This window comes from Siphateles boraxobius, unplaced genomic scaffold (assembly GCF_051911475.1).
Source record: "Siphateles boraxobius isolate OS27281-9 unplaced genomic scaffold, OSU_SipBor_1 5, whole genome shotgun sequence".
Classification (NCBI taxonomy): Eukaryota; Metazoa; Chordata; class Actinopteri; order Cypriniformes; family Leuciscidae; genus Siphateles; species Siphateles boraxobius.
This window is the reverse complement of record NW_027509141.1, coordinates 6,596,189-6,611,285: the sequence shown is the minus strand read 5'-3', so window position 1 is coordinate 6,611,285 and position 15,097 is coordinate 6,596,189. Positions and strand designations below refer to the sequence as shown.

General features: G+C 40.5%; 3 protein-coding genes and 1 long non-coding RNA gene across 4 annotated transcripts in view; 3 read left to right on the top strand and 1 right to left on the bottom strand.

The window, feature by feature from the left end:
• Positions 1 to 15,097, top strand: part of LOC143711279 (uncharacterized) — a 549,769-nt gene that overhangs the window by 206,682 nt on the left and 327,990 nt on the right. The gene's annotated exons all lie outside the window — the stretch shown is intronic.
• Positions 1 to 15,097, top strand: part of LOC143712048 (uncharacterized) — a 383,255-nt gene that overhangs the window by 40,814 nt on the left and 327,344 nt on the right. The gene's annotated exons all lie outside the window — the stretch shown is intronic.
• Positions 1,122 to 1,813, bottom strand: LOC143712013 (uncharacterized). Its single transcript, XR_013194958.1, has 3 exons — positions 1,566 to 1,813; positions 1,399 to 1,479; positions 1,122 to 1,322 (listed from the first exon to the last, which is right to left on the bottom strand). It is a non-coding gene; the product is annotated as an uncharacterized LOC143712013 (long non-coding RNA).
• Positions 3,120 to 14,459, top strand: LOC143712051 (uncharacterized). The gene is made up of 10 exons (XM_077204270.1): positions 3,120 to 3,145; positions 5,866 to 5,982; positions 8,894 to 9,027; positions 9,144 to 9,367; positions 9,597 to 11,089; positions 11,174 to 11,484; positions 11,736 to 11,914; positions 12,558 to 12,730; positions 12,833 to 13,047; positions 13,788 to 14,459. Exons 1-10 carry the CDS (start codon positions 3,120 to 3,122, stop codon positions 14,042 to 14,044), a joined length of 3,129 nt encoding a protein of 1,042 aa, XP_077060385.1. The 3' UTR covers positions 14,045 to 14,459.

The following is a 15,097-nucleotide window of genomic DNA, read 5'->3' as shown; positions in this document are numbered from 1 at the left end:
TTTTAACTCGTCAAATTCCGATCTGGCCTCCAAGCCACTGCCCTCTACCCCAGAACGCCCTTGCATTCCATATTGGACACCATACGCTAACGAAAGAGACTGACTTCGAGCTCTCGCACCCCCCAACATCCCTTCCCTTTCCCACCTTACCGCTTCACTACGCACATGCAAAAAGTTACAGGATGGCTCACGGCGAACCAATTGTTTAAGCTCACGGCGCAATGCCGGATTTAAACGAATTCAACAAACTGGTCACGTAGCAAAACCCCTGCATTTGGCATCGCGGCTGGCGACTGTTGCTTCACCTTCTCCTGGAGGCCCATTAAGGCGAGGGAGAACTCCAACAAGGTCTCCCCCTCCTGTTGCCTACGGGAGAAGAAAGCTTCTTGTAATGCTACATACGACAGGGAACAACCATACAGGTCACTGCAATAATTTGATCAGGGTCTCCCCTATCTGCATCAGGACGATGCCTAATTTCTTCCCGAGCTTCCCCCTCTTAATGATCAAAGAGGAAAAAAGCTTTATCGGCTGTGGACAGACAACGGACCCGCATACAGGCCTGTGCTTCCTCAACCCACTCATTAATACCTACTCCTGATTTACCGCTAAACTTTGGGCACTTCCGGTCCCTGCAGACAAAAACAAACCAATCAGCCGTTTCAGTGCCAGCCCTAGCCTCTGAAGGCCTAGTCGTTGCGACACCACCACCAAACAGGGAGAGGAACGATCAATTCCCCACGCAAATAGGGCCACAGCTCCTAAAAGATACACAGTCTCCACACCACACACATACCACAAAGAAAAAAAGAAAAATGGTTATGCAAGCTAGCAGGTGTATAAAAAGAATTCGTCCCCCCACCGGCCTCGACGATGAACCTAATAGGCCCAATTCAATAAAGAAAACTATAAATAATGCAATTGACCAAATTCAGTAGTCTTTAACCAAAATCAATAAAACAAGGAGAAAATCTCTGAATGTTATACACAAATCAAGACACTTCAAATGAATAAACAAAAGAAATAAATCAAAATGTACAAATATTATATTAACATAAAAACAATTTATACACAGAAAGAAACAGAAAAAAACAAATTAATCCTTCTGCAAAAACAAAACAAAATAAAGCAAGAAAAATCCAAACAAACTCTGCAAAGCACAAGGTATTTCAAAATCTTAAAGGGAGCCAAGCATCCGATGATCCAACGCAAGGTGCGTGTAAGCAGAGACTATGAAGGTGTAATTTGAGCACAACAGTATCCAAACATTGAAAAACGACTCATAACAAAACAGCGGTGCCACTGCACGAACTGTAGTTCTCCTGAAATTCATAAAAATTATTAAAAGTCAATCTAGATCTACACATATATTTTAACAGAAGTTAGATGGTGACCTACCGTAGCCACGGGCTCAGGTACTCAAAAGGGACATCCTTTTAATGATTCACGGCAGTCATCATTCACACATCGAATCTTAAACTAAAAGAAAAACAACGCCGGCGAGTTGCTACTTGACCAGCTGCTATACTTCATCAACAATCAATTAAAACCTGTCATACCTGTACCTGAAGGGCGCAGACACCCGCACAACAGCCATCCAAAGGAAGCCAAAACCACGCTTGTAGTGGGACACAATAGATCGCAGTAGCGTGCGGCACGAGACAAACAGGCGAGAGTTCGCAGAAGACGCGCTCGGAGCGGTCACAGCAGCGTGCAGCACCAAACAAACAGGCGAGACCTCACCGAAGACGCGCTCAAGCCTAAATACAGGCGCAGATTAATGACGTCACAGAACTTACTATAATGCGGACAAGTGGGCTTCTAGCTCATTATGCCACATAAGCAAGCATCAACAGTCACTGTTTTCTTTAGGTCATCGAAGTATTTCTGATAATCAGTGTCCCATACCCATTGTGAGTCACTTTTTAGCAATCCTCTCAGATTGTGGGCTTTATCAGCAAACTTTGGTATGTAGGGTGACAGGTAGTTTAGCATGCCCATGAATCGATGAAGGTCATTTTTGCTTTGTGGCGTTGGCATTTTTTGTATATCGTGGATTTTGGCTGGATCTGGTCTGATGCCTTTGTCTGTGTACAGGTTGCCAAAAAAGGATATGCTCTGCTGTTTGATGATACATTTGTCACTGTTAAACACCAGACCTGTTTCTACAGCTCTTTCCATCAGGCTTGTCAGATTCCTGTCGTGATCCTCTTCGTCCACTCCACAAACTGCAACATCGTCTGCTATGCTGATTACACCATGAAGACCTTCAAGAATTTGGTCCATTTTGGCTTGGAAAAGGTCTTGGGACACACTGAGACCAAATGGTAAGCGTCTCCAGCAGTATCTGCCAAAAGGAGTGCGGAACATCGTTAGAATTTGTGACTCCTCTTCAAGATGTATCGACCAGTATCCGGCTTTTGCGTCTAGCTTGCTGAACACTTTTGCATTTGCAAATTTGGGGTTAAGTTCTTCCACAGTTGGAATTTTGTGAGGGCACCTCTTCAGGCTTGCATTTAGTTTCTGAGGGTCTAAACAGATTCGAAGAGATCCATCTTTTTTGGTGCTGAAGGCAAGACTAGAACACCAATCCATGTGCTCTTCTACTTTTCGCAGGACTCCTTGATCGACAAGTTTGTTCAGTTCATTTTGAAGTTTGTCCTTGATGTGGATACTGCATTTTCGTGGTGGGTCGATGAATGGATTAGCACCTTCCTTTAGGATGAGCTTTGCTGTGCCACTGAAACTGCCAATTTTATCAAATTGGTCTGGGTATTTCTCTCTTAGTTCTTTGATGCCTTTTATGTGTTGTTGGGTACTCACTTTTGTTTGTCGTCCTTCATGTTCATTGTTTTCTCTTTCAGTCATCACATCAACATTTACTGTCACAAGGCTGAGGAGCTCACTTGTGGGTAGTCCAACCACGGCTGGTCCAGGTACGTCAACGACATAGAACTTTGCATCTATCCATCTGGACTTTTTGTGCTGGCATGGCATCTTGATGGTTCCAAAGCAGGGGATCACATCACCAGTGTATGACGTCAATTTTACATTGGATGCTGATTTGAGATGTTCCATGCTTTGTGGTGATGCACCATACATCTGTTTGAATGTACGTAATGGAAGCGTGTTTCCAGATGCCCCTGTATCTATTTTCAGGCGAAGTGTGTATCCATGTCTTTGCAAGAGAGGTGGTTCAATAATCAGAGTTGTATATGCCTCATCTCTGGGTGGTTTCACATGAATGCTATGCATGCATTTTGCACTGATTGTGATGGAGTAAAAGTGTTGTTGGTATGTATACTCATCATCTTTAGTGCTGTTTACAGTGCTAATGCTGGACTCGTCTTTGCGTTTGTGGTCTTTCCATGGGTGAGCGTGGCTTTGGTATCTGTTGCGTGTTCGTGACTTACTTCTTTTGCACTTCTTTTGCACTGGCTGGATAGCTGTCTCTGTCGTCTGCTCTATTTACAGAACCATGCCCAGTGGCCTCTGTTATAACACATAGAGCATATATCGTTGTATGCAGGGCACTGCCTTGGCTTGTGGTTTGTGTTGCAGTTTTGACATGTTCGTCCTCTTCTTACAGCATGGACATTTTCAGTCTGTGACATACCAAGTTGTTGTATCTGTTCATTACCAGCTGCTAAGGCTTCGTACTTTCGTCCCTCTGCTAGTACTTCTGCAGTGGGGTGACCTTTAGGTTTGCTGTATAGGTCGTTTCTTAAGGAATCAAAAGGAGTACTGGCAATGATAAGTTCGACTAAGCGTTCATTGAGCTCATCGTCAGTGAATTGGCATTTCAGTGCTAAAGTTCTTGCTCTAGTCACAAAGTCATCGATGCTCTCACTTGGCTTTTGTCTATATTGCATGAGATGGAGTCTGTGGATTCTGAAGTTCACATTTAACTTTAGTTGCCCTTCAAAGAAATTCCACAAGGTGTCAGGCTCTCTCTTATCTGCATCACTAAACCCACTTTCATTTAGTCGTTTTAATCCTTCATCTCCAATTCCTCTACATATTTTTCAATCAATCAAAATCAATCAAATCCTTTTATTGTCACACAACCATATACACAAGTGCAACAGTGGGTGAAATTCTTAGGTGCAGTTCCGAGCAACATAGCAGTATGACACGATGTGACGAAAACAATTACAGCAAACATCAGATTTACATAGATTACACATCTAATGTGCGCACAATTACTCACAGTACCATATACACTAACAGAACAATAAATAATATACAATGTACAATATACAACAGTTTACAATATACAACAATATACAATATACAACAATTTACAATATACAACAGTATACAAAAATACAAAAAGAGGTAATTATACATAGAATAGATACTCGTAAGGTGCAAATATATATATATATATATATATATATATATATATATATATATATATATATATATATTATGTAAATGCATAATGCTGTAAATTATGTATTATGTATATATATTATGTATATATATATATATATATATATATATATATATATATATATATATATATATATATATATATATATATATATATATATATATATATATATATTAGTAAATTTTCCAGCTTGTTTCCCTGCATCTGTTATTTCTTCATCTTCCATGTACAGATTCATTTTTTGTTTGAATAAAGACATTGCTTCACTCAGATCTGGGTCAGACCAGTTCATCATTGGTAACCCAGACAGCAAGCCAACATTGAATAAACATTGTTTTTCCATCTGAATCATCATTATGGTTGATATTGAAATTTCAATGCAAAATTAATGTTGAATCACCATTACCCTGTCGATGAAAACCTGATGTTATTAATGTTGATGGCAACGATATTGGAACAACATTGATCTATAGTTATCTTTATGATTGATTAAGCATTGATATTTGGTTTACCGGGCAATGGCTGAATGTGTTGAAAAGTCATTGATTTATAGTTGACCGGGAAACGACGCTGTTGTTGAAAAGTCATCGACATATAGTTGACCGGGAAATATGATTGAAAATGCATCGATATATAGTTGACCGGGAAATATGATTGAAAATCAATAGATTTTTGGTTGACTGGGAGATCAACGGGTGTTATACCAACGTACTGCACTGGACACAGCTCATTTCTGGACCCTTGGCACAAGCCTAAAGGTAAGCTTGTCTAATGTTTGATATGAATGAATTGTACCAAATCAAATACTGTTAGGCTGATCGTTAACATGATGGTTAGTGTAGTAACCGACGCAGTGCTGCAGGAAATAGATTTTTGTTTTACCACTGTGTCAAAATCTGCCAAAAGTAGCCTAGGCCTACTTTGTAGTTCTCTTCTAGGTTATAAAGTTAGCAAAACCTCCGAGTCCAGTCTATTTTTGTGATATTTAGCTCAAAATACATGTCTGTAGCCTACCCATTGCTTGTGTCGTGAAATCTATTAACACAGCACCGCGATTTCTTCTGACCGCCGGAAAACACCGGCGGAACCAACGCTAGCAGTGCTCCACCTAGCGCTACCCACAGAAGTGACCGCGGCGGGCCAGAATTACACAGAAGACATGACTTACTTTACTTTATTCAATGCAGAACTGTCTCGAGTTGTAACTGGGAATGCCGATTAGACCATCTCGTCGTAATACAAATCCAAAATATGAATGTACTAGTGCTTATCCGATTTCACGATTTTTCGCGCACTGTTATAGCGCCTGACAACCAGGCCTGGCGTCAAGGGGGGACTTGGGAGGGCTTATCCCCACGTTACATACTTAATCTCGCAGCACGAATGTAGGCTACCAATACAAATAAATATAATCTCCTGTTTAACTTAAATGCTAATTTTTTGCATTGTGATTTTATTTTCTGTTTTAGGTGCTCTTACTCAGCAGACGGGGACAGCCGCCGTCACCTAATTCACATGTGCCAGACCGGGCAGGAGGGACTGGACGACAAAATATTCAGGCGTCAGAGGACATTGAAGTGTAAAGTGTAAAGAGTTGCCTACAATTAATTAAATAAAAAGGCTAATAAAAATGAATTTGTTTGTGTGGTGTGTTCAGTGTTTTATACAAGATTTCAAATGTTCCATTATTTTTTAACATCCTGGCTGTAGATAAAGCAGGCTATTTAATTTATGGCATTACATTTAAAATTAACATTTAAAAACGATTGAAATTCCATTGAAATCACGTTGATCCTTAGTTCAGTTGAAATTTCAACATTGTTTCAATATTCCTGATAATTGAAATACCATTGAAATTCTGTTGATATATGGACAGGATTTCAATGTTGTTTCAATATTAAAACAGGGTGCAAAATGATGTAGAATCAACATCAGAGTTCGATGTTGATTCAATGACTTAATGTTGACAACGGAATGTTGATTTAACATAGTTTCAATGACTGTTTGCTATCTGGGAAAGGTGCTGCCATTTTAACGCCTTTATCTTGTACTCACGTCAAAAGTAGTCGTTGTTTTTTATGAACAATTATAATGCTCTTTTACGATCCCACACGTGTACAAGAGAGCGCGTCACAGAGTGGTCTCCAGTATGGCGCTCGAAATGTTCCATTCGGCGACGAGACTGACAAGCACGACAGATAACACACGTGTATACGTGCGTGTACGTCTCCATTTGTTTTATATGGAGACGTACACGCAAATATCACGTCACGTAGACACGTCAATAACGTGTAGCTGTTGATCTATGCTATCGCAAGCCAAATGTTTCAGAATTCGTGTGCATTTGATCGGCGTATAAATATTAAAACGCCGTCTTCATAACGCCGCCAGGCGTTAAATAAGCGCCGTCAGGCGATAAGTTAACGTCACACGCCGCCACGCGTTAAAATAACGCCACTCGCCGATAGATGTTAAATTGACGCCACACGCCACTCAAAATGCAGATTTATGAGCTCATCTACATGGCCCCTCCTCTTCTGAGTTTGAGGACCCTACGGCAAGTCGGAGAGGACAATCCAGTGTGGAAGAGCGCGAAAATGGCAAGGAGAGAATTTGTTTCGCGGTGTAAACACACTGTAAATGAATGTGAAGTGTAAATGTAAATTAATTTTGTTAAAGAAAAAAATAATACAATAAAAAAAGGTCTAGTTTAAGATCCGGCGCAGCACCGGATGTAGTCTGGCTCGTACCCCCGTTATCTGAGCCCAGAAAAATGTCTGATCCAAATCATTTTAGAAGACGTCTAACTACGATTAGGGATCGCATAAATGCCCAGCTCGATAGTTTGCTGGAAACATCGCCACAAGGGCATGGGGAACACAGTCTCGTAGACAGGTAGGTAAGGAACAGAGTGTCCTGCAGAGTTTACCTCCAACCCCACTGAAACACACCTGGACCAGCTAGACACCACTTCCAGGCAGGTGTCTTGACAGGTTGGAGCTAAACTCTGCAGGACAGTGACCCTCCAGGACTGACTCGTATGCAGGTAAAAGAGTAGTAAACTCGAGAGCATGTAGAGGTGAATTTGAGAACTTGTAAGTTATGCTAAAATTTATTCGTAGCCTACAGCTCAGATGTGAAAACCTTTAAAATCAAAATCTGAAATTGAATGTTGAGATTTGCACTCGCAGACAATTGTCACAGACATGCATTTCTGTTCTGAATTTTAAATTATTATAAGACGTACAGTATAAACTGCTAATTCCAAAACAGGTCATTGTGCTATAAAATAAACCAATAAGCCCTACGAAGCCGTGATTTACAGTGAATTTAGAACAGGGGCGTTGTTCTCAATTTGGAACTGTGCAGATTTATGGAGCCCATCCCCTAGAAATATTTTGCATGGTTCTTTATAACTTCACAAAACCGTTATACACTTTCTTTTTAAAAGCCAAATACCACTTTCTTTTCTAAAGTATTAATTGAATTACATGTTTGTATTTTAATTATAATGTATTTCATTTGTAATGATCTCAGCTTGAGCACCCGTCCCGCTTTGCGTTGTAGCCTACCGCACAGCATTTTCACCGCTTGTCCCGCACTTCGCATATTGAGAAAATGACCCGCATTTTCATCAGTCTGTTGGTTTTTAATGATCATATTAAGAAATCGTACATGCGTTCTTTTTCCTTTTAAAGAAAGCATTTTATTTATTCTTTTTGCGGCATAGTTTTTCACCTATATTTACCAGCGCTTCGTTAGAAGTGCAAATACAACAGCCGTTTTTAAAATCCTATCCAATGGTTGAAAGCACAGGAGTAAACACGTCACTAGTAGGTTATGACGGCTGTCAATCAAAATGTGGAGCGGTGATTCGTTCCATTTGTTTCTGTCAGAAAACAAATGGATAATTCGGTAAATCAAATTTTAAATTTAACAGAATTTATCAACTTTTGCCTGCTGTGATTGTTTTAATTCACATCCTTTCTAAAAAAAATATGAACTTTTTGGTTTAATATATTCTTAATATATAAGACTGTCAATTATCTAAATTCATGTTGGTTTATATTTTATTTGTTCATTATTTATTTTGTTGGATTTTAGTTGGACTTGGTCAGAACTGTTTCAAAAATAGTGATCTGCATGATGTCTGCTGCCTTTGGGCTCAGTGATGTTGAATTAAAATGTCATGTAAAATAAATACATATTATGTTACATTGTGATGTAATGGTGTTTTCTGGAAGGGACTAAAGAACAAATAATTTTTATCAGCTGAAAGGCAGAATACAAATGTTTTTATTAAGTTAGATAAACATTATATAGGCTAACAGTTTCAGGTTATGTTTTAGTGTTGTAACATGTCCCACATTGTCCCACACAAACTTATAATCGTCCCACATTTGGTATGTTTGATGGTGGTCACCCTAATCTCAGGGTATTACTTAATAGCACACTCAAATTTGTAGTAAAGCCTAATGTGTAAATGTTTTCTGAAAGGTTTGAGATGTTTCGCAACGAACACTCGTTGCACGGACCAGCTCGTCCCAGGAGGGCACGGAGGAGAAATGTGACATGTACATTTAGAGTTACACTTCTCAGAACAGGAGTTCAACGCTTAACATCATTGAGAGGTAAGTCATCTGCTAACATACTGTTTAAAATTAACATGACAATTCTGTGAGCAACATAAAAAGCAGAGTTTGGTTATATTAAATTGATGACAGCATTGCACACTGTTGCCCAATAGATGCCATTGCCAGTCAGAGGCTTGTAGTGCAGAGAGAGCAAAGTGAGAGTCAGTTTGCAGAAACTCTACGGAGTGCATTCCCACAGCTTCAAGGAAGGGAGTTTGAGTTGTACAGGGTTGATGCTCAGAGGCAGGTTTCTTGTTTGAGTCTGGAGTCAAAAACCCCAGCAGCAATAAGTGCAAGTGGGCAACTTGGAAGATCAGCACTTTATATACAGGAAAAGGTAATCTAACATAACAACAACAACAACAATAATTTCAAATAAAATTAAAATTGTGCCTGCAATTCTCCTTTGTATAGAGATTGTGTTTCCAGTATTTGATCTGTTTCATTACAGTTTTCATTTTCATTTGATATGTAGGTAGCATCTCATTATTTTACTGCTTACATTGTTTTATGTATAAATTATAGTTAATTTAAATGAAAGCAGTTACAGTTGTTCAATTTTACAGAGTACTTCTGCACCAGTGAACTCCTCTCCAGCAGCTCCTGTGGCCTCCTCTCCAGCAGCTCCTGTGGCCTCCTCTCCAGCAGCTCCAGTGGCCTCCTCTCCAGCAGCTCCAGTGGCCTCCTCTCCAGCAGCTCCAGTGGCCTCCTCTCCATCAGCTCCAGTGGCCTCCTCTCCAGCAGCTCCAGTGGCCTTCTCTCCATCAGCTCCAGTGGCCTCCTCTCCATCAGCTCCAGTGGCCTCCTCTCCATCAGCTCCAGTGGCCTTCTCTCCATCAACTCCAGTGGCCTTCTCTCCATCAGCTCCAGTGGCCTCCTCTCCAGCAGCTCCAGTGGCCTTCTCTCCATCAGCTCCAGTGGCATCCTCTCCATCAGCTCCAGTGGCCTCCTCTCCATCAGCTCCAGTGGCCTTCTCTCCATCAGCTCCAGTGGCCTTCTCTCCATCAACTCCAGTGGCCTTCTCTCCATCAGCTCCAGTGGCCTTCTCTCCATCAGCTCCAGTGGCCTTCTCTCCATCAGCTCCAGTGGCCTTCTCTCCATCAGCTCCAGTGGCCTTCTCTCCATCAGCTCCAGTGGCCTTCTCTCCAGCAGCTCCTGTGGCCTCCTCTCCAGCAGCTCCTGTGGCCTCCTCTCCAGCAGCTCCTGTGGCCTTCTCTCCAGCAGCTCCAATGGCCTCCTCTCCAGCAGCTCCAGTGGCCTCCTCTCCATCAGCTCCTGTGGCCTCCTCTCCAGCAGCTCCTGTGGCCTCCTCTCCAGCAGCTCCAGTGGCCTCCTCTCCAGCAGCTCCAGTGGCCTCCTCTCCAGCAGCTCCAGTGGCCTCCTCTCCAGCAGCTCCAGTGGCCTCCTCTCCATCAGCTCCAGTGGCCTCCTCTCCAGCAGCTCCAGTGGCCTTCTCTCCATCAGCTCCAGTGGCCTCCTCTCCATCAGCTCCAGTGGCCTCCTCTCCATCAGCTCCAGTGGCCTTCTCTCCATCAGCTCCAGTGGCCTTCTCTCCATCAACTCCAGTGGCCTTCTCTCCATCAGCTCCAGTGGCCTTCTCTCCATCAGCTCCAGTGGCCTTCTCTCCATCAACTCCAGTGGCCTTCTCTCCATCAGCTCCAGTGGCCTTCTCTCCATCAGCTCCAGTGGCCTTCTCTCCAGCAGCTCCTGTGGCCTCCTCTCCAGCAGCTCCTGTGGCCTCCTCTCCAGCAGCTCCTGTGGCCTTCTCTCCAGCACCTCCAATGGCCTCCTCTCCAGCAGCTCCAGTGGCCTCCTCTCCAGCAGCTCCAGTGGCCTTCTCTCCATCAGCTCCAGTGGCCTTCTCTCCATCAGCTCCAGTGGCCTTCTCTCCATCAGCTCCAGTGGCCTTCACTCCATCAGCTCCAGTGGCCTTCTCTCCATCAGCTCCAGTGGCCTTCTCTCCATCAGCTCCAGTGGCCTTCTCTCCAGCAGCTCCAGCAGCCTTCTCTTCACTCGATCCAGTTGCAGATATATATATCTCGGACGAAGATGAAGATGAGTAAGTGATTTGATGTTGTTGTTAAATGTATTTATAGTTACAACAAAAGATGAAGTAACAATTTGTATTATTTCTTGTTTTCAGTGTTGGCATCAAAGTGTTATTAACTACAATGCTAAGCAAAGTGGATTTTACATTTGCACCTGCTTCCAACCAAATCAATACCACAAGATGCAACATCCTAGAAAGTGGTATTAGAGCTTTTCGACGTCAACGATTTAACCCTGAGTCGAAATTGGACGTTGTGTTTAGAGACGCTGATGGAATTGGTGAGGGGGCGGCTGATGAGGGTGGTCCTACTCGAGAATATTTAACTTTGCTGATGAGGGAAATTCACTCATGCGAAGTATTTGATGGAGAAGACTGGAATAAAACTCTTGCCTGCAATTCCAAAGGTAACCTAATGTCTAATGTTTATTTTTTGTGTTTTACATTAAACATTGTGGAAAAAGTGTTTACCTCATTGATCATTTTCCTGTAATTCTGCACATTTTTACACTTAAAGTCATTAGGGCTTTAAACAAAACATCTTTAAGTTAACACCTAGTGCCCATGTTAGTCAAAACCAGTTTACACCCCATTAGCAGCACACACTTTCTAAGCACCGTTTATAGACATAATAATGCTTTTTCCATTTGCATTACAGCATTGTACAATGGAATGTACAAACTAGTTGGACAGATGATAGCTGTGTGCATGGTACATGGTGGTGTGGAGCCACATTTTTTTTCACAAAGACTGCTCTGTCAGGTGTGCAACCTTCAGCCCCCAGTACCAGACATGCAACAGATTGTAGACTATGACTTCAGAGAAAAGATGATCAAGGTATGTATTAAACATTTTAATTTAGGCTAGCTGTTGCGTTGTTATAGTACTGGTAATTAGGTGACAGTTGTAATATCTTTGAATGCAGGAATTGCAAAATTATACCATGATTAACTCACCCTCAAGCCATCCTAGGTGTGCATGACTATCTTGGCTCTTCCAAGCTTGTAATGTTAGGGAATGGGCACTGTATTTTAAAGCCCAAAAAAAGCACATCCATCAAACATAAAAGTATTCCACATGACTCCAGGGGGTTAATAAAGACTTTCTAAAGTGATATTTCTGTTAGAAAAAATATCCATATTTAAAACTTTATGAACTAAAATAACTTGCTTCCGGCGGGATTTTCGGTTAAGCCGTGCAGCGGATGGCAGTGTGGGAGAACCTCTGGTATATTGGGTCAAAGTGCACCCTACCGTAGTGCTTCTACCGTAACTCGTCTTACGTAGTATGTGTATGGCCACTTTGCCGGAAGCTAGTTCATAAAGTTATAAATATACTATTTACTATAAATCAAGGGATAATTTCCATTTTTGGGTGAACTATCCCCTTAAAAAAACCTGTGTGCATAAAATATTTAACAATATTTTGTTTCTTTCTGAAATTGAATGCTAATTTTGTGTTAAATTCCTTCTCAATTTAGATCCAGTCAGCACATAATGTGAATGATGCCCAGTGTGCTATAATGGAGGCTTCTGACCAGTTGGCGATGCTTGGGTCTCTAAGGCACATCCAAACCTTAGAGGAGAGAGACGACTTGGTGGAATCGGCCACAAAGTTCTTCCTTGATAATAGGCTGAGGGATTCCTTGGATCAGTGAGTATAAGAATGGACAGATATTTTCACCTGATTTAAATTAACAGTGTTAGTTTGATAATGTGTCATATTGTATGCATCTTTTTTTTTTTTTAAATCTAGATTTAAAGAGGGCCTGAAGTGTCTTGGGCTTTTGCCTTTGATGCAAAAGCACCCTGAGCTCTTCAAAGAGCTATTTATGAATGAGGAGAAGCCCCTTTTGGCCAGAGACTTATCTGCTTTGTTCAAAGCAGAGCTTTCTCCAGTTGGCAGCAACAGGAGAGTACTGGAGAGTAGAACAATCTGTTTTTGGAGGGACTGGCTCATAGAAGTGGAAGGTATGACATCATACTGTAGTTATATTGGATCTATCTGTCTATCTATTCATCTAACTATATATCATATAATATCTATCTTTCTCATCTATATATATATATATATATATATATAATCACTTAGCTAGCTTTTATATATTTATCTGTCTTTCTCATCTGTCGTATCTGTCACACATTTATTTCGTCACCTCTCTGATCTATCATCTGCCTGTCTATCATAATCCGTTCTGTCTAAATCTTTTCTATCTATAGTAATCTGTTCTACCCTAATATATTATTAAAATATTTTTTTTATTTTACCCAAAGATGTTAATGTCGTCATCATCATTATATATCTATAAAACTTAACCTTGTGTGTGGAATTTGTTTTTTAGATGTTCATGGTACTCTTTTAAATATTAGGAAGGTCGACAGTTCACATCGTGTAACTTACAGTGTGGCAAATATGAATGAAAGTACAAATAAGGTACTAGAGCTGTGGTGAAGGACATGTTTGTTATTGACTAACAATTAAAAATTTGGTCTGTTCTTGGGCTACTTTTATAAAGCTTTTTGTCCTTTTTTTATCTTGACCGGCATTTTAGCATGACCTTGTCACTCTCAAATGTAAAAAAATAAATAAAATAATAATAGTAATATATGGGTTTGGAACAACATGAGGGCCAGTAGCTTTGACAACTATTTCATGGCCATTCTATATCTGCAGAATGGTCATTGACTTTTTCCTTGTTCATTTTTACTAGAGGGAACTGCATACCCACTCACCTTGGAGAAGATTCTTGGATTCGTGTCAGGATCCACTTCTATTCCAAGGTTAGGGTTCCCAGTGGAACCAAAATTAGAGTTCCTACACCCTCAAGAGAATGAGGCCATTAGAATTTTCCCCGAAGCAAATACCTGCTGCATTGTCTTGAGGCTGCCAATCCATCAGAGCTATGAATTATTCAGGGAAAGTATGGAAAGTGGCATTTTGCAATCCCCCACTTTTGGAGTAATGTAGACATTGTTTTAAATACGTTTATGTTTTAATGTTATATTATGGACACGTTAGTGTACATTTAATATACATTTTTACTGCTGTTTTGTGATGTTTGTGGGTATTGCTGAGTTTTGTCCTTTTCTTAAGTTCTGATCTGTCTTGAGGCTGCCAATCCATCAGAGCTATGAATTGTTCTGGGAAAAGTGGCATTTTGCAATCTCCCACTTTTAGAGTAATGAAGACATTGTTTTAAATGCGTTTATGTTTGAATGTTATATTATGGACATTTTTGATGTTTGTTGGTATTGCTGAGTTTTGTCCTTTTCTTCAGTTCTGATCTGTCTTGTGATATCTATTATCTGTATGTACATATGAAAGTGTTCAGATTACACAAAATGAAATTCATCAAAATTACAGTAAACATGTATTGATGTCACTACCGATGTGATTTATGTTGTGATATATTACACATGTTATTGTACAAGACAAAAAAAAAACATTTATATTTGCACATGAAAAATATTCTAGTGAATTTTATCATTAAACACTTTTTGTGGAATAAAGCAGGAATAGTTCAGCTCTATCCCAATTTAAACACACTTTGATAAAGGTTGTAGCTGGACCAGGACCAGAATTTTTTAGTACTGGCATAAACTATAGATCATGAGACAGAAAAGTAGAGGAGAGAAACAGATGTGAACATGACACATGCCATGAGCAACACTTCCAAGGTTCAGACACTATTTTAACGCTATTAAGGAATTTGTTCAATTCAAAATGAAAATTCTGTCATAATTTACTTTATTTTTTTCATACTATGGAAGTCAATGGGGTCCATCAACTGTCTGATTATCAACATTCTTCCAAATGTCTTCCTTTGTGTTGTGAGAAGAAAGAAATTCATACAGATTTGAAACAACTTGAGGGTGAGTAAATGATGACAGAATTTTTAATTTGAAGTGAACTATTCCTTTTTATGTCATTTTAAGGTCTTAGGTTTTCCACAAAAGAAAGAACATCTTTAAGGACATTTACTCCAAGATTTTCCCGGGGGCCTCCAAGTGGATCAATTTG

Excerpts from the sequence above, each read along its gene's own strand:
- LOC143712051 (XM_077204270.1), top strand. The coding sequence starts at position 3,120 with ATGGAAGCGTGTTTCCAGATGCCCCT. Across the intron at positions 5,983-8,893 it reads AGGACATTGAAGTGTAAAGT|GTTTGAGATGTTTCGCAACG; the intron begins GTAAAGAGTTGC and ends GTTTTCTGAAAG. Across the intron at positions 9,028-9,143 it reads ACGCTTAACATCATTGAGAG|ATGCCATTGCCAGTCAGAGG; the intron begins GTAAGTCATCTG and ends GTTGCCCAATAG.